The sequence below is a fragment of the Porites lutea genome, chromosome 12 (genome assembly GCF_958299795.1).
Source record: "Porites lutea chromosome 12, jaPorLute2.1, whole genome shotgun sequence".
NCBI lineage: Eukaryota > Metazoa > Cnidaria > Anthozoa > Scleractinia > Poritidae > Porites > Porites lutea.
In genome coordinates, this window is record NC_133212.1 from 19,870,967 (window position 1) to 19,893,493 (window position 22,527).

The 22,527-nt window shown below is 39.2% G+C and overlaps 2 protein-coding genes across 2 annotated transcripts in view; both read left to right on the forward strand.

Annotated features, from left to right (window-relative positions):
- The first annotated feature begins 119 nt into the window (after nucleotides 1-119).
- On the forward strand, nucleotides 120-5,821 carry LOC140954023 (adrenodoxin-like protein 1, mitochondrial). The gene is made up of 6 exons (XM_073403418.1): nucleotides 120-358; nucleotides 967-1,021; nucleotides 2,763-2,869; nucleotides 3,577-3,664; nucleotides 4,602-4,654; nucleotides 4,769-5,821. The coding sequence occupies exons 1-6, from the start codon at nucleotides 241-243 to the stop codon at nucleotides 4,870-4,872; spliced, it is 525 nt and encodes a 174-aa protein (XP_073259519.1). The 5' UTR covers nucleotides 120-240; the 3' UTR covers nucleotides 4,873-5,821.
- A 958-nt stretch (nucleotides 5,822-6,779) lies between these two features.
- LOC140953582 (oxysterol-binding protein-related protein 9-like) overlaps nucleotides 6,780-22,527 on the forward strand; it is a 36,572-nt gene continuing 20,824 nt past the window's right edge. The window contains exons 1-16 of the mRNA XM_073402997.1: nucleotides 6,780-6,936; nucleotides 8,549-8,599; nucleotides 9,134-9,212; nucleotides 10,325-10,401; nucleotides 10,912-11,019; nucleotides 12,301-12,348; nucleotides 13,019-13,048; nucleotides 15,788-15,838; nucleotides 16,844-17,334; nucleotides 17,682-17,734; nucleotides 18,136-18,177; nucleotides 18,365-18,441; nucleotides 18,786-18,871; nucleotides 19,933-20,014; nucleotides 20,105-20,197; nucleotides 20,771-20,855. Coding sequence (XP_073259098.1) covers nucleotides 6,826-6,936; nucleotides 8,549-8,599; nucleotides 9,134-9,212; nucleotides 10,325-10,401; nucleotides 10,912-11,019; nucleotides 12,301-12,348; nucleotides 13,019-13,048; nucleotides 15,788-15,838; nucleotides 16,844-17,334; nucleotides 17,682-17,734; nucleotides 18,136-18,177; nucleotides 18,365-18,441; nucleotides 18,786-18,871; nucleotides 19,933-20,014; nucleotides 20,105-20,197; nucleotides 20,771-20,855 — 1,564 coding nt within the window. The 5' untranslated portion in view covers nucleotides 6,780-6,825. The remainder of the gene's footprint in view (nucleotides 6,937-8,548; nucleotides 8,600-9,133; nucleotides 9,213-10,324; nucleotides 10,402-10,911; nucleotides 11,020-12,300; nucleotides 12,349-13,018; nucleotides 13,049-15,787; nucleotides 15,839-16,843; nucleotides 17,335-17,681; nucleotides 17,735-18,135; nucleotides 18,178-18,364; nucleotides 18,442-18,785; nucleotides 18,872-19,932; nucleotides 20,015-20,104; nucleotides 20,198-20,770; nucleotides 20,856-22,527) is intronic.

Here is a 22,527-nt window from a genome sequence, read left to right on the forward strand (position 1 = left end):
AATGTGAGCCCATGAAAAGGAACGTGTGCTTTTCACACGCTGAAGGCTTGGTTACATGTACCAGCAAGACCCGGCTACCAAGTCAATAGAGATTTGTTACGCATTTCTTATTGGGTAACTACCGCTGACTAACATCATCCTTGCCCCTCCACTAGTTCTTCAGGTGAAAAGATGACGAAGGATTATGTAAGAATTGAGTGAGAATTACAGCAATGTTTGCTAAAGTAACGTTTACTCATAATGCTATCTATTCTGAGAAGTGCACAGTTATGGACCCGCTTGAAGGTTGTGCCGAAATCCTCGATTTTATTTTCTCTGAGGGTTGCTCCAAAGATTCTTAGTTTCCACACACGTGCAGGTTTGTTTTTAAAATAGCAAATCATAAGCTTAAATAACAACAGCGACTTTTTGTTGTTAAATAGTGTAATATATTTTGTTGCAATGAAATGTCTCGCAAACTAGCCTAAAAGCCTATCTGCATTTGGAGCAGACTGCAGATTTAGATAAATAAACAAAATAAGTAATTAATTAATTGGTGATTAATTAAACTTAATTAGTAAAACTCAAATGATAAAAAAACTACAGTAACCTACTTTTAGACATGTTACCTTGTAAGCATAATGATACAAAACATATTTTGCCTGAGAAATCATTTTTATGATAATAACATTGTCCTTGTTTAAATTTTGTATTTATGCAATGTAACTTCACCAAAGAGGCTAATATACTGATAACCTTCAATCTAGAGAAAAGGTTATAATATGTGAACTCAAAATGGTCATATGGGAGGCAGTTATTAAGCTTTTTATGCTTACATGTATTATTTTTGGTTATTATTTCTTTATGCTTTTAGACCAAGTAAAGAAAAATAAAATGTTGATCGTCCCATTATTTTCATTAAACATACTATGGTAGCTGGCTGTCACTAGCTTATGAAACTTTTCTTTTATTACAAAACCTTGACAGGGCCTCTCTTTAGTGGAGAATATGAGATGCAAGATCCAAAGTCACCAGATGAAGTGTGAGTTCAATGTGTTAAACCTACTTCTTTGTCTTAATGGCCATCCTGATAAAATCAGAACTGACAAATAATTTATGTTCCTAAAGTAATCACTCCTGTCAGCTCTAAACCCCTGTGGAGACTCCCATATGAAAGGGGCGGGGATACTCTTCATCTCACTGAGGGGTGTAAATTTCAGATTTTGGTCTCACTTAGGGTTTTCTGGACAAAAGACCATTATATTTAGCGGTAAAGATCTCTTTTAGGGTTGCACGTGAAGAAATATCCAAAAATTATGTATTTTCAATTTATTTTTTTACTCAATTCATGTAATCAAAGTTTAAAATGGTCTCTTTTAGGGGTCAAAAAAGTTGGGCCATACCCAAATTGGTCTCCTTTAGGGGTTTTATTCAAGATTTCTGACGAGCATCCCCACCACTTTCATATAGGAGTCCCCCCGGACTCCATACAAGTTGTTTGTATAGAGCTGACAAAGCCGTGTTCTAACAAGTGTTCTAGGATGTGGTCTAGAGGGCCCAAAAGCTCACCTGCTGTAAACTGCGGCTTATAAGTCTCCCCCACCCCTCTCTGTCATAGTCCCCCAGTTATAGGCCCATCTAACTGCAAACAAAAACACAAAAACTTCTTCTAATTATGAGCTCATCCGGATATAAGCCCCCCTGTACAGTCGACTCTCTCTTAACGAACACCTTTATAAGACGGACACCTCTGTAAAATGGACACTTAGAGTTAGTCCATGCCTTTCTTTACTCCTTTTATTTGACTTTCTATAAGACGGACACCTCTCGCAGACGGACACTTAGTGCCGGTCCAAAAGGTGTCCGTCTTAGAGAGAGTTGACTGTAATTCTGTTCAAAATATATTGAAATGAATTTTATTTGTTATGACACTTTGAAGTTTAATTAAAAGCCAGTAAATGCAAAATGTGTTGTAATCAGCAATGCTCTAGCTTTTTTTAGATGTTTTTTCTATTCCGCTTATAAGCCCACTTGCATATAAGCCCTCCCCTCATTTATAAGCCCCCCTAAAACCCGTTACAAAGATGTTATAAGCCCAGGGCTAGCCTGCAAACGGCAGACGTTTCTCCTCGCTCGTCGCCCCTGAGGGACGTTTCGCGAGGAGGAACGTCTGCGACTCAGCGACAGAAATTCCATACTGATGACGCAAAATCTGTCCTGAATCCGGTCAGAAGCGCCAATTGGTCAACGGAGTAGTTTTATTGTTCTAGCTACTGTTTACTAATGACAGACAAAAGACAAAAGGCGGCAAAGGTCAATTGTGATGAATCTCTAATAAACCAGTCAATATTTGTGGAATATAGTCTTCTCTAGAAGTAGCATTTGAGTTTTGCTGGAGCTCATTCGCAGATGAACACAACACTTTTCCAAAATCGACCAGGAGAAACGTAAAATTGAACAAATTTGCATTTGGAACCCCATGACTACCGGATTTATTATGTAAACATTGATTTACATCATCAGTATGGAATTTCTGTCGCTGAGTCGCAGACGTTCCTCCTCGCAAAACATCCCTCAGCGGCAATGAGCGAGGAGAAACGTCTGCTGTGCTCAGGCTAGCGCAGGGGTTATAAGTGCCAGCTTATGGTATGAATTTAGGTTGCACAGCCCATACTGTAGATATGATATGGAGATTTACCAGTCTCTTAAAGTGGCAAGAGGGAATTGCCATGGCTCTCCAGGTGTTGCTAGAAGCCCTGCTAAAACATTATTTTTTGTCACAGAGTGAATGTTACCGTCATTGATCAAGATGGAAATCCCAAAGTATTGAAAGGGAAAGTAGGAGATAACTTATTATACCTGGCTCATCGCTATGGCATTGACATGGAAGGTGAGTTGGACCTGCATTATAGTTGTGGACCTTTGTTTTATAAGCAGGCATCTTTGGGGACCATTGCTAGTTGCTAGAAAAAACACAATTTCCTTACTTTTAATTTAAGAAAAATTTCACTTCATTTTCAGGGTCTCAAATTATTTATTTCTCCTTGCCCAAAAATTGCCTCTAGTATAGCTGTGTTTAATTCTAGACTCAAGTCATTTATGTTGGTATAAGCAGATTTTACTTATTTTGGTGCTGGCTTACATGACAGACAACCAAAAACATTGTGACTTAACTGACCAATTAGGTAAATAACCAGAGTTTAATACCATCAACTGACATGATACAACTCACTTTGACTCTGAAGATGACTACTGCACAGGTTGTCAAAACATCAGTCACTGTCAACAACAACAGTCCTATTCAGGACTACGTTCACCTGGATAATCATACTCAACGTACTTATGAAATAACTCCTGGGTTCAAACCTTTCGCATTTTCACAATGATTATTTTGTTCAGTATATGTTGTATAGCCTACAATTGTAGGTACTTGTCTTGTTGATGTCAGTATTTTGTTTCATAATTTTGTCCCATGTATTTTTAAAGTTAATAATATTTTTTTAAAGTTAATAATGCCAGAGTTAATTGGGACACGAGTAATTAAAATATTAATGTCAAGTCTTTTTTGTTTGTTTTTTTTTTGGTTCACGTAACAAGGTGCATGTGAAGCCTCTTTAGCATGTTCAACATGTCATGTTTATGTGAAGGAAGAATACTTTGATCAATTACCAGAACCAGATGAAAAGTAAGTTCTTTATGAGTTCACTCTCAACTTTTTCTTTCAGCATCAGGCACACAGCTAAACAACTTGTTTCTTAGGAAAATCAGAGTCTCTGGAGAAAAACCTCTCAGATTAAGAAAGATGTACTAGCAGTAAACTTAGACTATCCACATGAGCTGGGATTAACTCTAGTGTACAAACCCAGACCACATCGGTGTAAGATGACTTCTTCACCAGTTTACCATCATTGCTATCTATCATAAATTTTTCATGTTTAGTATCCTATTTCAAATGTGCTCCTGAATTGGCAAAATTTTTCCAGCATTGTGAGAAGTAAAGTGCAAGGCAAGGTTTGTATGTGTAATCAAATGGTGACAAGTGAAATTAGGGAATAATTTCACGTGCGTTTTGTCCAAATCCTTACAAATTATTAGGATTTGGACAAAACGCAAGTGAAATTATTCCCTACTTTCACGAGTATACCATTTGATTACCTATTAATATCATAGGTGACGAATTACCTTATTAATCTTGGATTTTTGACATGTTTATCCTGGATTGTATCGATCGAGAACTCCACTGTCTCAAACGTTTAGAGCTGAAATTTGGTATAAGTTCAGAATTTTTCGACAAAATACCCGTTAGAATCCTTTTTGATGTGCTCTTTCGTGTGTTTAGGTGTTCTAAAGCATCTTTTTATGCCCTGACATCTTCATTCACGGCATTTTCAAACTTCGTCGCCATCTTGACACTGAGACGTACGGAAGGGTTGCCATGGCAATTTTGTAATTTCACATGTGAAATTACTAATTATCGCTGAAATTTCGCGCCAAAATTATGGAGTAATTTGTCACCTATGATATTATGAGAGAAATTCACCCAGTCACTTTTTCAAGGAGTCCCAAGTTCCTAAGCTGTGATGCTAGCTGTAGCATATTCTCTTTTTTCATATTTCTTTTAGAGAGGATGATATGCTGGATATGGCACCATTTCTTCAAGAAAATTCAAGATTAGGTACAAAAATTATTTTTGACTTCTTTCCGCTCTGATTTGTAGCAATCATTGGATGATAATAATATTGATGATGATGATGACGATTTTATGCTTTTCTTTTCTGTTCATTTTCAGGGTGCCAAATAATTTTGACTAAGGATTTAGAAGGACTTGTAGTGACTCTACCAAAAGCAACAAGGAATTTTTATGTTGATGGACATGTACCACAGCCTCACTGATGCCTTTGTTTTTTATGAGCATGTACCTGTACTTAATGATCAAAGTTTAAATTGGCCAGATCTTTGTACCTCAGAGGGGTTTTGAGTACATTTAATTGAAAGAGATTAATATAGTGGTTATGCGTCTGTGTATATGCATTTTGACAGTAATTTTGGACAAGTAATGTATATTATTAAGTAGGTGGATAGCTTGGTAGGCTGGGACCAGGTTCCTTGGAGGGGTAAAAGGGGAAAAAATGGCGAGCGGAGTGGGTTGAGCAAGAGACAAAGAGAGGGAAAGCCTCAATTCTCTCAATCCCTCACTCCATCTTTTTTTCTTCACCATGCATCCCCTCAAGATTTTTAACATGCCCTTTTCTCCCAAAATAGACAACCTGTTAACAGGCTTATAGCTTGTGTACAGTACAATCACAACCCATAAACCTCTCTGTAACAACGATGCCGCAAATTAAAATGTCATGTTGAAAACATAGCTTTAAATGAAGGTACTGCTGAAGAGGATCTGAATTGGTGATTTGAATGATGACATCTCTTGACTTCTACTACCAGAATCCTTCAGGGGTTTGCTTTAGTTATGCAAATTAAGGCTTTTGTTATTAAAACCTTACTGGGGTTCTCAAATTTAAACATGAATAAAGGAAAAACGAAGTGAATTCTGGTAGTCGTAGCAAATGACACCATCGTGCAAATGGCCAATAGTTACACCATAGGATTTTGTCTGTGAACTCCAAAGTGAGAACTACTTGGCAGGTTTTTATTGGCCATGGAAGTGAAGGGATTTCAAATTCTCTTCTGGTTAGGTTAGTTTATGAAGATCCTTCTTTTGGCTGCTGCAGTGTTGATAGTTTGTCTTGGCAGATTTTTTTAAATGTACATACAATTTTGCTGACTTGTTTATCTACACCATCATGTGTAAACTTATTTGAAATTAAAAAAATATGAAAATCAAGTCAATGTAAGTTTTGAATGTGTCACCCAGAAGGGATTCAGGATATAATAAAACTGTGCAAATGTTTCCATATTACCAGGGTGCATGTATTTGAGATAAATGCCTATATACTCCAATTTTAAGCTGATAAGCAATACATAGCACTCTCTGATTCCTAGCCTGTTACAGCTTTCAAATAGTCGAGTCTGCAAGAAAGAGCAGACACAAAAATAAAATGGGAGGAAACTGGGAAGAAGAAGTGCACCGCTACTGCCCCTTTTCCCCAAATCATGCGCTCATATTTTTGCGTGCCTTTTGTAACCTCTAATGGTGTGAGGGGGGTGGGGGGGGGGGGGGGGGTTACTGCCATATATGGGCTATATAGGTATGTGCCGCTGTGAAGGGTATGGTTTTCAAGCAGTTTACTTTCATTTGGGATAGGGTATATAAATCAGAGAGTTTGGGTCTAGAAGAGGGTATCATTTTCCATTTAAACTGATCAATTGGCTGAAGATTTTAGTCTAGACTAGGGAAACTGGGAATTACCACTCAAGAATATAAAAAAGTCAAATCGGTGTTGTTTTGGCTGGACTGTGCTAGTGACCTCAGTTGTTTCTGGAAAACATCTACTCTAGGATAGGGGGAATTTGGGGAGTTTAGTCTAGAATAGGGTAGCAAAATTCAGCTGAAGTAGCTCTGGTGTAGGCTAAGGGTTCCAGTGTCCCAGCAGCACATCCCCACCCAAAAATTCCCAAAGTACCCCCCCCCCCCAGGCCTCTAACCTCCCTTCTGCTTTTCAGAACAAAAATGTGCCCACAAAAATCAAATATAAAAATTTTTTTAACAGCATCCCAAAAAATATGATGAATTTTGTTCATTTTGCGTTTCCTCTATTTCTGCCATGTTCTGTGTCATGATTATTATTCCATCCACTTCCCCTCCTTTCTGTTAATTTTTCGACACTGAGACCTGGGAACGAAAATATATAAATGGCCGTAAGGGAATGGGCCTAGGACGAAAGCAAAATGGCGGTGGTGATGGAAGGTCCTCTCTCAAAATGGACAAATGTCGTGAAAGGATGGCAGTACCGGTGGTTTGTTTTAGACGACAATACGGGGCTTTTGTCCTACTACACGGTTAGTGTAATTTCTTTAAGAATTTTGATTAAGTTGGACAGAAATTGCAGGAAGAAGACGAATCTTTAAAATGTTCTCTCTTGAAATTGTTCTCGACTTTTCTAAAATGTTTCGTCCATCAAGCGAAACCATGCAATGCAAGAGTCATATTAGAGAGTATAATCGCTTTAACCGTTAAATTTAGGGAACAATATTGTTGTGTGCTTTCAATGCTACACAAATGAAGAACAATATTTTAACATATTTCTGATTTTTTATTATAATAAATAGTTCATGTCATCACTTGTTTTTAAGTCACCTGATCTTAGCTTAGTCACGACCCGGCAAACAACACACCAAAAATATGCGGTGTTGCTGTACAGCTTTCATTAGTTACATTTATAAACGAAAAGGGCATAAAAGTTTTTTGGCACTGAACATGAATATATCAATAAATTTATTTTAGACATGAAGTTTTGAACTCAAAACATTCTGAACCTCTAAAAACCCATTAGAATTCATTTCTAAATCCATGGTTTAAAGAAATAGTGCCCCGAAAACACTACACAACTCTATGGGTATGTCTTAGCATGGGAATTTGGTTTCCCCCTACTACCGTCCTGTTAACCATTTTTGTATTTTTGTTTGATTGTATATGTTAGTATTAGTTCATTTGTATCAGTTATGTATGGTTACGAACTGTGATTAAAGATTAAAGATTAATATGAATTTGTACCTCTCAGAGGTGAAAGGTCGTGTGTTCGGTAGTGGACAAAACACCGACTCTCAGTCCATGGACCAGGGGCACCCAACCAGAATATAGTTCAAAACTACTTAAACATAACATAGTTTAAAATATTTTAGTATTTAAATAGTAGATATAGACATATTTTTATCCCCTAAAAATTGTTCATCTGGTCGGATTTCCTAGCTGAAAGTCTAGTGATCCGAAAATCATAGGGATCAAAACTTACCTTTTCGAAAATTTCAGCCAGAAAAAAGGCTCCCGAAAATTCCAGGTGATCTTTTTAGGGTAAAAATCCGTTGAAAATGGGCAATTATTCCATTTTTTAGGTGTTCGAAAATCCTAGGAGAGGCAGGCAAGCAAGAAATTTTACAACAAGTGTTCCGAAAATTCTAGATCTCAAATTGTCTTCCGAGCAGATATTTTCCAAAAATTGACATTGGGTGCCCCTGATGGACTACTGCCATGGACTACCTATATGGACTATGCTGCTGAAGTTAATTGATTTTTAGAAAACTGAGTGAATCAGTTTCTATTTGGGGTCATTATACTGGGGAAACTGACCTGAAACTTGATTCACTCAGTTTGCTAACCCTTATTACTTACTTTAGCAGCATAGTCTATTTTAGAGTAGTCCATGGGAGTAGTCCGTGGACTGGGGGTCAGTGTTTTATGAGTCATACCTCACAAAACAAGATTTTAGTCACTTTTAGAGGTGTTTTTGAAAATTTGCAGTGAGTAAAGTCTCCATGATTTTTATGGGGTGATTAAGTTGTCGAGACCAACCTTGGATTTACGATAATCATTGTTTGAACAAGAAGGTCTTGGTTTGTATTTTTATACTTGGAATTTTTAGTCCTAATTAGTTCCTTTTCATAAATTTTGCAGTCCAAGGACAAAATGATGAGAGGTACAAGAAGAGGATGCCTGCGCCTAAAAGTATGTAAATTTTAACAAGTCAGAGTACTTTTTGATAACATTATTAACCCATTCACACTTGGAGATTTTGCAAAAAGACTTGCAGCTAGTTGAGCCCTTTCCTGGTCACTATTTGGCCAAAAAGAGCCAGACATTCTGAAATTTCTTTTGAATTGTCTACTTGCATAAGTTTTAGGTTTCTTACTCACAGAGCTTTTACCTTGTAATGTGAAAGCTTACAGTAATCAATCACAAAAGCTGCAAAAAAAAAAAGTAGCCTTCATCTGAATGGTCGCCTGTATATTTATCTCCTGTTTATTTATAGGCCTTCACAATGCACCTCCAGTCCTCTTTCTCTGTCAGAGAGGGTAACAAATGAAAACCCCAAAACTTTATGTAGTGTCACAACACTTACCTAGTGAAAGAACTTTAGGAGGTCTCTTTTTTATGTCAGTTCTCACACAGAGGTGGTGGTGGTGGGGAGGGGGTAAGGCCCTCTGTTCTCTCCCCTCCCTCCTGTATGGTCCCTGTTTTTTACTTAAATATTTATTTTAGGGAGCAAACATTGGTATTGATGATGAAGATGATAGCACTTTTACCATCAACTGTGATCAAAAAACATTTCACTTTCAAGGTATGTTTACTGATAGCGGTGTAAGGTTATGTATGATATGAACTGTGGAAATGAAAATTATATTCAGATTACAGCAGTTGTGCAATGCCATGCAATCTCATTGCTGAGATTGATCAAGCTTTTTTTTCTTTTAACATAGTATTTAGTTAGGGCACGTGGACTATCTTCAGCTTCTTAACCTATTTGCTCCTGGGAATTTTCCCAAAAATCAGGTTTTTAAGCTACAGTCTCAGACAAAAGTAGTCAGGACACTTCCACCCAACACTGTTTTTTTACTTCTGGCCCGTCTCCTGGCCCTCCCAATGTTATTTATCACAGTTAACTCAACAAATCTTGTGCACCAACTTTGGGAGGGCATGAAGACAGCAAAGTGTCCCATGTTCAATTTTGACTGAGACTGTAGTTGAGTCATTTTCGGGTCACTGTCTTGCTATAAAGAGCTAAAACATACCAAAAAACTGTTGACAGGTCATGCATTAGGCAAATTCTGATCCAGGTGCAAAATATTAGTTTCCGAAATTCGGGCATGTGCAGAAAGCAAAATTTTGAGATAGCTGTTGGGGTTAACAGTGACACAGCAGACTTGACATTTTCTTTTGGTTTTCTCTCCTCTCCTCTTCTTTTGCTTTTCTTGTCTAATTTTTTTTTCTTTTGCTGGGCATGAAATAGGCTTCATTTAAGTTGTCGGGAAATTTTTAGGATCTTAGGATTAGATGGAAGAAAAGGTAGGTGGGTAGTGAAACCAGATTTTTCTGGGGAATTTTCAGGTCAATGTGTTACATGTGTTTTTTTTTTGCCTTTTACTCTGGCCTCCTTGACTGAATCATGCTCACTCTAGTATGGTTTGAAAGATCTCTTCACCCTGCACAAGTTAGCTGACAAAGTTGTCCTTAAACATCAAAACTGATGACATCACAAGCTGTAGAAGGGACGTGTGATCCTCACGGGTGGTTACGGGCAGTTGAGGGGCAAATGGGTTAAATAACCAATCAGTTTCATACATATAGATCTTTCTTGATTCAGACAAATGGCAATTTTACTGCTGATGTTTACATAAACTTTATTGCATAATTATGTACATTTACCTAACTGATGTTGTTTTTTTTTGTCAGCTCGTGACTCAGAAGAAAGAGAACAATGGATCAGAGCATTGGAAGACACCATCAAAAGACATTCTCAATCAAGAAAGGTTCGGTGTAAATTAAGTTTTTGAAGCCAGTGTATCAACTTTAGAAATTTTTAGCCCTGATGTGCAAAAATACCAGTGAGAAAACATAATATGAACTGAAAACATTTTTGAACTTTGGGATAAATGGGCTAAGTTCCAAAATCCAGGAGTTGGGTGACCTGTGCCAGAGACAGGGAGATTTTTGTGCCAAATCCAGTAGACTCCTGGATAAGCTGGGAGAGTTGGTGTATCTACCATTACCCTTACAAAACTATTATTGCAAATTTTAAAATATGAATTGACAGACTGTGCATGATTTTGCCCCAATTTCTCAGACAACAAAAGTATAACAGGGCCTTCTATTTTTTGCCCAGATTTTTAAAATATTTCCATGTCTAAAATTAAAATTCCATCTATTTCCAGGATTTCTGTGATCTTTATGAACCCTGTAGGTGAAATTTCTTTTGTCTGCATGCATGTAGTTTTGTTTACTTTTTTAATTAAGATCCATTTGTTTTGTGCTTGATTCAGCGACCAATGCCTGGCTTTCAGACAGTGTTTGACCCATCTCAAGAAAACTTGGAAATGCGTTTGGCAGAAGCTGAGGCATACCAAAAGATCCTTGAGCAGCAGATCAAGGTTGTATTTTTTATATACTTAGGATCATAGGCAAAACCCTCTGACCTACAGTATTAATTTTGTAAACTTAAGAATCCATATTTGCATAGGCAAGGCATATTTAATTTGCATATGCGAGGTATTTGGGAATGAAGTGTATCCTTTGCACATTGGAATACCTCCTGGGAGCTTGGGAGCTTTCCTGTTTCATCCACTGGCATTCAGTTCTTTTTTAATCACACAATCATGGAGTTACCCTGGGCAGGCGGATAGGCAGACTAACGGACAGACAAACGGATGGACCGACGGATTAGATGGATGGGCTGGACAGACAGACTGAAGAGATGGACGGATGTTTTCTCTATCCAAAGGCTAGAAATTTCAGTCATTAAAAAGTCAACAAAAAGAAATTTAAAAACACAACTTATTGTTTACAATATATTTCTAAGATGTACAAGCAGATAGATGGACTGGACAAGTGGATAGTTTTTCTTTTCTACAATATAGCAAACTTGTGTTATACCCAACTGCTAGAATTTTCAGTTGCTAAAAAGTGAACATAAAGTAAAAATTTAAAAATCATATCTCAATGTTAACAATATATTTATAAGATGGACAGAAACAGGAATTATGGATGGTTGGATCGACGGATGGATGGACTGGACTCCTGGATGTTTTTTCTTTTTTCTTGTACAGCAAACTTGTGTTATACCCAAAGGCTAGAATATTCAGTGGCCAAAAAGTCAACATAAATTTAAAATTTAAAATCATATCTCAATGTTAACAATATATTTATAAGACAGACGGACCGAGGCACTGGATGGATAGATTCTTTTTTAAATATAGCAAACTTTTGTTATACCCAAGTGGCAAAAAAGTCAACATAAAGTAAAATTTACCATCAAATGTCAATTTTTACAATATATTTATAAGATGGACCGATGGGGGGAACGGGGCAGGGGGCAACCGGGGAACTGGGGCACCAGGGAAGCGGGGCAACAGGGAATGGGGAATGGAAGGTATGCGTAATTGAGGGTTGACACCTTATGTGGGTCTTAGAACAGCATGTCCAATTTTATAGAGGCTTGTGTATTACTTTATGTAAAGCTAACATACACAGTCCTCTACGACTGGTGTAGTTTTATTAAATTTTGACCCTGCTCGCCATAGAGCCTCCAGTAGCTCAGTTGTTAGAGTGTCCGAACTAACACTCAGAGGGTCATGAGTTCAGTTCTCACCTGGAGCTCAGAATTTTTTCTGAGCTTTCTGGTATTAGAATTCTCCTTCTTAATTTGATTTTAGATTTTAAACTCCCAAATGAATGCTGATGTTGGAGCTGAAGATTCAGAGGTATGTGAACGTGACATGATATTTTTGATCTTCCCTACACAGGGGCATACCAAGGGGGGTTCTGGGGTGCCAGTGAGATAACATAACATTTATGATACTCGGCATTCATGCCGCCTTTTTGCTAAAAGACATTTTGACTGATGAGCTGTGAGACTAAAATCGAGTAATTTATGTTGGAAATTAATTCATCTATGCAGCTATTTTTCAAGATTCAGAGGTATGTGAACACGACATGTTATTTTTGATCTTCCCTACACAGGGGCATACCAAGGGGGGTCCTGGGGTGCCAGTGAGATAACATAACATTTATGATACTCGGCATTCATGCCGCCTCTTGCTAAAAGACATTTTGAATGATGAGCTGTGAGACTAAAATAGAGTAATTTATGTTGGAAATTAATTCATCTATGCAGCTATTTTTTAGGCTTGTCCCTCCCACCATGCTCACTGCTCATCTGAAAAAATGAAAATGTCACTTTTAGTAAACCATGCCAATCAACATGCCAATCTGGTAAATACCCTGGGTGTGACACAGTGTGACCCTGGGTCCCCTTTACAAACTCTTAGCTACACCCTTCTACACTTATTTAGATACACTTTTTCTTAAACTTTATATGGTATATTATATTTCAAACAATTAATTGTTAATGCCTACTGTTTTGTATTTTAGAGATATGCCATCCTTAAGGACACTTCTCATGTAAGTTTTTCTGATAGTTTTCTTCTTTTGTTGATTCTGTGGGGGATGTCAGTAGAATCCAGTGATACTATTAACACTGCTTTGCAAGCTAAATTAATTGAATTTCCTTGGAATCATTAAATCAATAATTATTTATTTATGAATTTTATTTTAATAAGTTTCTCAACAGGTACCTGTTCTTGCATAATTTGTGCATATAGTTTTGTGGCTTTTTTCAAAATTCATTTAGCAGTTGTTTTAAGTTAGTGTACATTAGGCATGTGCATTTGCCATTGCATGTAGCTCTAGATTAAGATATCACAAGATATAACAGGTATTAACTCACAAAACATAGACTCGTTTATCTTAAAACACTAGAAGTGTTTTATATAAGGTAGTATTAACAACAAAAGAGTACCTGGCTGGTTGGAGTGAGAACTGAAAGGCAAGTGTTAGTATAATCTCTGTTTTATGCCCTTGTGTTTGTTTATGAAATGCTTTTTTTACATGAAAGTCTAGTAGAATTAAGCAGTGGGAACAGTTACTTTTTAAATAAGCAAACCAGATTTTTTCTATGGACTAAAGCTTATTGCCAGTTTCCAGATGTCATAAGACCACAACAGTTAACCATTGTAGGGAACTAGGAACTAAACGATAGAGGCTAGTCTTTGTCTGTGATGCAGTGCTATTTTGCCATGTCTGCCTTTACTTGTTTTTTTTTTATGTCTTAAACTATTGTAAGTCTTTAAAAAATGTAATAACTCCTTAAGAAAATTGGTCACATCTTAATGACATATTTCATGGATTTTAAGGCCTACAGGGGCAGGACCAGTTGCTTAAACCTTAATTTCAGCTGTCACTGCTACCATCTGGCATTAACCCTATAAGTCCCAGAAGTGACCAACATCAATTTTTTCCTAACAGTTAAAAGGTCACCTAAGTGGAAATGATTTGATCTTTAAATAATTTCTCTAACTAGTTCTTCAAAGAAATGTATGGAGATCAATAATTTATTGAGAATTTTTTTGTGGATTTTGGGGCTTAAAGGGTGAAAATAAAGAAACACTGGTCTCAGTTTCAGACATCTGCCCGCAGCTCTATTTAGCCAATGGATGGTACCTCTTAACGCCAAAGATGCAGCATTATGCAAGAGTGCACTTTAAGTACCCGAGATGTGTTGAAAGGACCCGTGGATAATGCTCATTGTCAAGCCTAGGGGGGTAAAAATATTGCAGATTTTGATCTCAATTAAGGTGTTTCCATACAGTTTTTCGGAGACCTTACCAATATTTTTCAATCGCCTTTAAAGTGATTTTGTCCTTGTCCGATAGCTATGAAATTTTGACCACTGACTGACTTTGGATTGAACTTTGTCAAACTGTAGTTTTAAGTAAAATCGATATGACTGTGACAACAATAAAGCAAAAAAATTAAAATCGATAATAGCCGAACATATGACTGCATAGAGACGCACAGAGGAATCAAACCTACTTTATTTTTGCCAAAAAACCGGATGCTAAAAAACCGAAAAACCGGAAACTGCAACGGACAACACAACCTAAAAACAGAAGTTTTCCAGTGCAAAAACCGAAAAGCCGACCTAAAAATTTGGCAGAACCGAAAATCCCAACCCCCCCCCCCCCCTTCGTTAGGGGTCAAAAAAACCTGAGCCACGCCAAAACTGGTCTCCTTCTGGGTTTAAGCCCCAATATCCACATGCAAATTCTCCAAACTGTTCTCCATACACTTCCTTTAAGAATTACTTGAGAGAATTTAAAGAAAGATCAAGGCATTTTATCTGTGGTAATCATTTTATTAATTCTCACAACCTTATCTCTTGACAATCTATGGATATTGTTAGGAGAAAATTGATGTTGGTCGCTATTGGGACTTAAAGGGTTAATTCTGAATTTTTGAGGAGCATCACAGTCCCTGTCAAATTGGGGGCCATAGAGCAGACCTTCCTGTTTTACACTGAAAGTATGCTTGATAACAGAATGGGGCACTGAAAAGGAGGCACTGGATCGTCCTATCTGTCCTAAGCTACAGACAATAGGGAGTTTGAGATACCACGATGGTGACGGCCACGAAAACGACATTTAGAAAGTGAATTCGCGTTCGTTTAGAGCGGTTTTCATTTGAGTGTCGAAAAGTAATTGGTTTTGCACTTTCTACACGATACGATTGGCTTAAAAGATTCGCGCCACCTTTTCATCCAATCAGAAGTAAAACCAAAGCCAATTGTGACGCGCTCGCATGCATTTTCCCGCGCTTTGCGTCAGCCACATGTAATTACTTCGAGTTTTGATTGGTTCAATGTATTGTCTGTGTCCTATGTGATTGGCCAGAGTAATTACTTTGGTTTTGGTTTTACGACACTCAAACGAAAACCACTCTAATCTCTATCGCGATTATTCCAACTCGCTTACTTTGTCAAATGCGAGCGGACTCTTCTGGAGCCGAATTTCTAAGAACCATATCCAAGTTCAGGAAGAGAAAGAAAATTTCGTCATCGCTTATTTACGTTCACCATAAAACGTGAAATTAGGCATTTTGACGTCGTAGTCGTGCAGTGACGGCGACGAAATGTACAAAAAAGCGTGATTTACGTGAAGAGTTGTCGTTTTACCTTGTCAACCTTTTGCTTTTTTGACGTTCTCGTTTTCGTCACCGTCTTGGCATCTTAGAGTCGCTAAAAATCTGATGTGAACGCAGCCATTGTTATTCTAATAGAATCCACTTTACCTTTGATTGCGACAGAAAATGCTGGAGTCAATGAATCATTGTTTAAACCAGATGCACACAGTTAAGGTAAGTAAGTAATACAATTATCATCATCATCATCATCATCATCATCATCATCTGATCTTTCCTGCATGCTGACAATAACTAAAAGGATGGAAGAAATAAGTCAAATTAATGTTAATAATAGGACCCACTCTCCTTGGCAATGATACGTTTGAAGGCCAGAATTACTCCTGAATAATCTATGGTATTTTTCTGACTGCTTTTCATTGTTTGCCAACTTACATGTCAGGCCGTGTTGGGTATACCATGGGCTTAAGACAATTACCTTGACTTTCCTTTGGGTTCAGAGACACTTAGGTACATGCGCATGCTCTAGGATTGCACATTCACTTGAACCTTAGTGTGTTGTAGCGTAAGGAGTGTTCCATAAGTAGTAGGACTTTTTCTTGAGTGTTTGGGCTTTTCTCTTAGGCTGTTCCTGCCCATCAATTCCCCTTTGTCTTTCCACTATTTTATCAGTGTGAGGGTGCCTTTGCCCTTCCCCTCCAATGTGGGGGCTCTTGGCTTAGTTCCCGTGATTTGAAAGGCATTGGAGTAGCCTCCATCCACTTGTAGAAAGGGTTCTATCAAGGATTTATCGTTTGGGGGAGAAGTCCGGAGCGGCTGAAGTTTACGAGTTTCCTAGAAGGGTCGGGAGGCATGCCCTCCGGAAATTTTTTGAAATGAATATGCGCTGAGATGCAATTTGGTGCATTTTGAGACACAATTTTGAGAAATGTTACAGTGTGTGCATTGACCTCGTCGCGTGATTTTTCCGATATAGTTACTTGTATACTGTAATGATAACAATCTTTTGGGGGGGGGGGGGAAAGCTGGGCATTTGGGGGGGAAGCTTCTACTCCTCAAATACCCTAGATAGAACCTGTTAGCAGCTAGCTGATGAGAACCTGTTAGCAGCTAGCTGATGATAGCGGAAGCTCCTAGATATCTAGGAAGCCCAGCCTCCACCTTGCAAGGCAGTTATTTAGTACATTCAGTCTAGATCCCTTTGCACTTTTCTCATTTCAGGCAGAATGTGAGAAGGCTATAAAGAATTCAGTGTTACCGGATAATCATCCTTTGATGCCAGTGGCTAGTGACCACTTCTCTGCCAACATGTCAAACGTTTCTCTGGAACATAACAGTCAAACCACAGATGATATACCAAATATAGATTCTGAAAGCCCAGCGGAGCAAAAAACACTTAAACCAAGTAAAAGTGACCCTTCACTCAACACCAGAGACAAAACCCCTTCTCTCTCTAGCGATGAAGGCCACGATCTATCATCATCAAAGGCAACGTCAAGATCTAATAATGAACTGTCCTCAAAACGAAGAACTGTCCCCACTCATATACCGGTAGAAAATCCCATCCTACAACCTCAATTGAGTTACAAAGTATCACCTACTCGGGATGGCAATGTTGTGCCATTTACGTCTTACTCGAGTAGCGAAGATGAAGATGAAGCGGAGTTCTTTGACGCTGATGAGTTTCATGAGTCAGAATCAGCCCATTCAAGGTCAGTGTGAGGTTTGACTTACTGTAGATTTTTATTTAGACTCAAAAAGCAAGAAGCAACAAGACTTCATACAAAATAGCGTCATCACCATCAGCACCATTGCCATCGTATTAATTACATAGCTATCATCATTATTAATATAATAAGATCGTCACCATAGCTGTTAATTTAATTCTTTTCTCTCGTTGTAGAGAATAGTATCGTCAATTTAGTAGGCATCGTAAATTTTGTGTCAGTGCCGCTTTTTTTATAAGGTTTAGGTAAGAATTGTTTCGGGTTAGGTTGGCTCATGTTACTTGTAAGGGAATGTTGATTGTGATAACTTTTATTTCATTTTGCCTTCACAGTTCGCCTCCAAGGACAAATCCTTTCTCGGCAACAAAAGCGTGGACGGATCGCGGTGAGAAAATATACATGACACGCGACTTATCTGACATTTTGAAGTGGGGCAAACATTGCTTTAATACATTATTTTTGTGGTAGTTGATGACCATTAAAATCTGCAACAAAGTTTTTGAGATATTGAGAAATGTGGTATAAAGTTTTTCATGTGAGAACAATCTTTTACATATGACCCTTGTGGAATATTATACTCTCACTACATCTTTAGGTACATTCAGACCAAACATTCTAATTTCCAGGGTTACGAGACCATACACTAGGTTTCTCTGTCTGTATCAGTGTGGCAGCCATCTTCAAAAGTTATTGAACTCTGCAGCTAGTGTCAAACCGGCCCATCTACGTAGTAAATGAGATGGTGAGTGTTACAGTTCTAACGGTTTATCCTATTCTCTGTCATAGATGAATTTGAAGTTGAAGATGAGGACACCGTTGGAGGGGACCGTGAGTCTTGAACCCTTAAACTTCCAATAATGAAATGTAGATTCTCCTCTCTCTTATCTCATACGTTTATTATCAGAAAATTCGGGGAGAATTTGTGAAATTATCACAAGAATTAATCCTGAAAGATCATGCCGTTATTTCTCGTAACCTTTCTGAGTCTTAAACCCTGTTACTTTTCCTATTACAGTTGATGCTATCGACAAACACAGTAGCATTATTACACATCTACTATCGCAAGTGCGACTTGGAATGGACTTGACAAAGGTAAGAGTGAACGCGTTGTTAGAATTCGTTTAGTGTGCATTATAAAAAGCAGCACCCCGTGCGAAGTACTTGGCATCATTGATATCCGAAGTTGACTCATTGTGTTCCGTAGTCCCTCGAAGACTTCCGAGAGTGATTGGGAGGGTGGGGAGTGGGGTCGGGGAGCGGGGGAGCAGAGGGCTTGTGGAGATTTCCTCTAAGTATGTTCCTTTGGAAATGGAGAAATTGGATGAATTCGTATGATTTCGAGAATAGTACAAAAAACTGCGAAAACCTTGGGGCAAATACAACTTTATTTTTTTTCCTTTTCCTGTTAATTTGGTTATTTCCAATCATGAATGTAGGTCGTGTTACCAACCTTTATCCTTGAGAGACGATCTCTTCTAGAAATGTACGCTGATTTCTTCGCCCATCCTGATCTTTTTGTTGAGTAAGTAAATATTTCCATCAGTAAAAAGATGTCTTACTTGTAAATGGTAAATTGCCGCTATTTAAACCGTTTTTAGTCATTTGCTCAATAATTCATTTTCCACTTGAAATAATTGTATGCATTTAATTATAATCGGTTTTGACGAAGACGTGTGTGGAACTTCCCTTGTTACAGTGCTGTAGTTAGTCCGTGTTACACAGTAAACATAACTGAATATAACACTGCCATTTGCAGTCATATTAAACTGGCCCGAGTTATACTGAATTTCTTAACTTCAAAAAAAAAGTAAATGCTAAGAGTGTTGAACTCTTTGGGGTGCGCTTAGTTAATTGTGTTAGGATAAAGTAGATTTTAGTTTTCCACCCTCCTTCATTTCACTAGCTTTATTTTATTTTACCAGCTTTTCTGGACACAGGTTTGCCCAGAGGGAATGGGTGCGAACGGGACTCATAGTTTCCATACGATTTGCCATCCCCACCCAATCCCACAAGCCGTAAAGGTTGGCCACACCACCGGGATCTACGTTCTCCACGTCCCCGGGGTCTTCGCCCATGTAAGGGAATCCAGATTTCGGGATCTGGGAAATTTTTGCTTGTGGAATCCGGAATACAGCTCAAGGAATCCAGAATCCCACTAACGACTGGAATCCGGAATCCAGAATCCAAAAGGCGACACGCGGGGGGAGAGAGAAAAATCTCCCCACCGCGTCTCGCCTTTCTCGCGTGGGATGATTTTCACGCGCGCTCGCGTTTCGCTCGCTCTACTATCCCTGAAGACAAATGGGGGACTACTCGTAGTCTAAGGTTCCAGTGACAGAGAATCCGGAATCCAGTACCTGAAATCCAGAATCCATGGCATGGAATCCAAAATTTAAGAGTAAACTGTCTTAGATTGCCTTACATGGGGCGACCTCCTAGTCTGCTACTCAGCGTTTTTAGTGTGGTCACGCAACGTTCCTTGAGAGAAGTGTTGCGTGACGACACTAAAAACGGCTGTGTAGCAGACTAGCGACCTCCCAGTTCTATCATGTTTTATTCTGTCTTTTTTATTTTATTTTGCAGCATTGTGAACCATAATGACCCAAGAAATCGTATCGTAGCAGTCGTTAAATGGTATTTATCTGCATTCCATGCAGGTCGTAAGGTAGGGTTTCTTTAGTAACATAACCAGAAGCCATTCATTTCAAAAGCGTGATTAGAAGAATGCCAGTAAGAAATGTTATTTTTTCCTCAGAGTTCAGTGGCAAAGAAACCTTATAATCCCATCCTTGGAGAGACTTTTCGCTGTTTTTGGGTCTTACCCGAGTGCGAGTCTTCCAGAACAGAGGTGAGCTACAAGTGATATTCAATTAGAAAACAGTAATCATCAGAATAGCTTTCATTTCTTTCGCTGTTGCGTTCTTGTTTGTACTGATTGATTGATTGGTTATAAAATCTCACGCCACTTTCACGACCAATCAGGAGAGGAACCGGTCATGACTTGGTCGCACGAAAGTCGCGCACGTATTTTCTGACTTGACTATTGACAGAGCGGCAACTTGATTTTAGTCCTATTCGCGCGCATTTGAGTTGTGTTTTGACCTCGCACTATCTCTGTGAAGTTTTTTGGTCAAGTTTTACTTTAGCTGCTGTCCACGTTCTTTTACGACACTCTCCCTCGTTCCTACGCGTCTCAAGTGTTTGATAGAATACACGACTGCGAGCGATCAAGGAGTATCGCGCAGTGGACCATGGTAACGTTAGGCGTTGGCGCAAAGGACACTGGGAAGGGTACCTCTTTCCCACAATCCTTTGTGGGGAACCAAACTCGCTCCAGTTGCTCTCCATTTCGAATCCGCTAGAACGCGGCCAGGTACAGGGCAGAATGGAACTAACAAACACCTCATCTCGTTGATTGCAGAGGTCACAAAAGGATGGACCGGTAGCCTGGGCTTCTGAGGATGACGTAACCTTTGTTGCCGAGCAAGTCTCCCATCATCCTCCAAGTGAGTGCAAGGGAACGTTTTGCTATAGTTAGCTAAAGAGGCAACGTTTTTCAGCGACGCACGTCAACCGGAAGTGGTCTTTTCTCATTTGTGGACGGTAGTTTTGACCAAATTTTTCTACAAATCGTCTCTATATAGTAAAGTCACTAAGAAATACAAATTTGGTAGCGCCCAGAAGGTTTAAAATGAAAAAGGACTTCACTTCCGGTGGATGGCGTCGCTCAAATTTCTTTTGATTCAGCTCCGGATGGGTCTTTTCTCTTGTATTGTGTAATAGGGACTTTAGGATCCAACGACGCGGACAGCAACCAGAACGTCAAAAAACAATAGGTTTAAAAGGAAAACAACAAGTTTGTCCTTTCTTTGCCCGTTTTTGCACGACAACGAAGTGAAAATCCCTATCGATCCATCGACCCAAAGATCCATCGATCTGTCGATCCACCGATCGACAGATCCATCAATCTACCGATCGACAGATCCATCGATCTAGCGATCCAGCGATCCATCGATCCAGCGATCCAACGATCCATCGATCTAGCGATCCAGCCAACCACCGAGCTATTAATCCACAGATCCATTTATCTAGCGATCTACCATTCCATCGATCCTGCGATCTACCTATCCACAGATCCAGCCATAGATCCATCGTTCTAGCGATCCATCGATCCACAGATCCATCGATCTAGAGATCCAACCATCCCGAGATTCATCGATCTAGGGCTCCAGCGATCCAGCCATCCAGAGATCTAAGGATCCACTGATCTGTCGATTTACTGATCCACAGATCCATCAATCTACCGATCCACAGATCTATCGATCTGGCGATCGACAGATCCATCGTTCTAGCGATCCATCAATCCACACGTCTATCGATCTAGAGATCCAACAATCCCGAGGTCCATCGATCTAGGGCTCCAGCGATCCACCGATCTACAAATCCATCGATCTAGCGATCAAACCATCTAGAGATCTAAGGAACCATCGATCTAGCGATCCAACGATCCACACATCCATCGATTTAGCGATCCAACGATCCAGCGATCAAAGCATCCATCGACCTAGCAATCTAGCGATCCACAGATCCATCGATCTAGGGATGGATCGGTGGATCGCTTGATCGATGGATCTTTGGATCTTTGGATCGATGGATCGGTGGACCGCTAGATCAATGGATCTGTGAATCGCTGGATCTTTAGATCGATCGATCGTTGGATCTGTGGATCGCTAGATCGATGGATAGATGGATCCTTGGATCGCTAGATCGATGGATTGTTGGATCGCTGGATCGCTAGATCGATGGATCCTTAGATCTGGATCGTTGGATCGCTAGATCGATGGATCTGTTAATTGCTAGATTGGTAGATCGATAGATTTTGGGATCGCTGGATCACTAGATCGATGGATCTGTGGATCGCTGGATCGTTAGATTTCTGGATAGTTGGATCGCTAGGTCCATGGATCGTTAGATCGCTGGATCGTTGGATCGCTAGATCGATCGATCGCTAGATCGATGGATCCTTAAATCGCTGGATCGTTAGATCGCTAGATCGGTGGATCGCTGGATCGCTAGATCGATAGATCTGTGGATCACTGGATCGCTAGATCGATGGATCGTTAGGTCGCTGGATCGTTGGATCGCTCCATCGATGGATCGCTGGATCGCTGGATCGCT

Excerpts from the sequence above, each read along its gene's own strand:
- LOC140954023 (XM_073403418.1), top strand. The coding sequence starts at position 241 with ATGCTATCTATTCTGAGAAGTGCACAGTTATGGACCCGCTTGAAGGTT. Across the intron at positions 2,870-3,576 it reads CTATGGCATTGACATGGAAG|GTGCATGTGAAGCCTCTTTA; the intron begins GTGAGTTGGACC and ends TCACGTAACAAG. Across the intron at positions 3,665-4,601 it reads TTACCAGAACCAGATGAAAA|AGAGGATGATATGCTGGATA; the intron begins GTAAGTTCTTTA and ends TATTTCTTTTAG.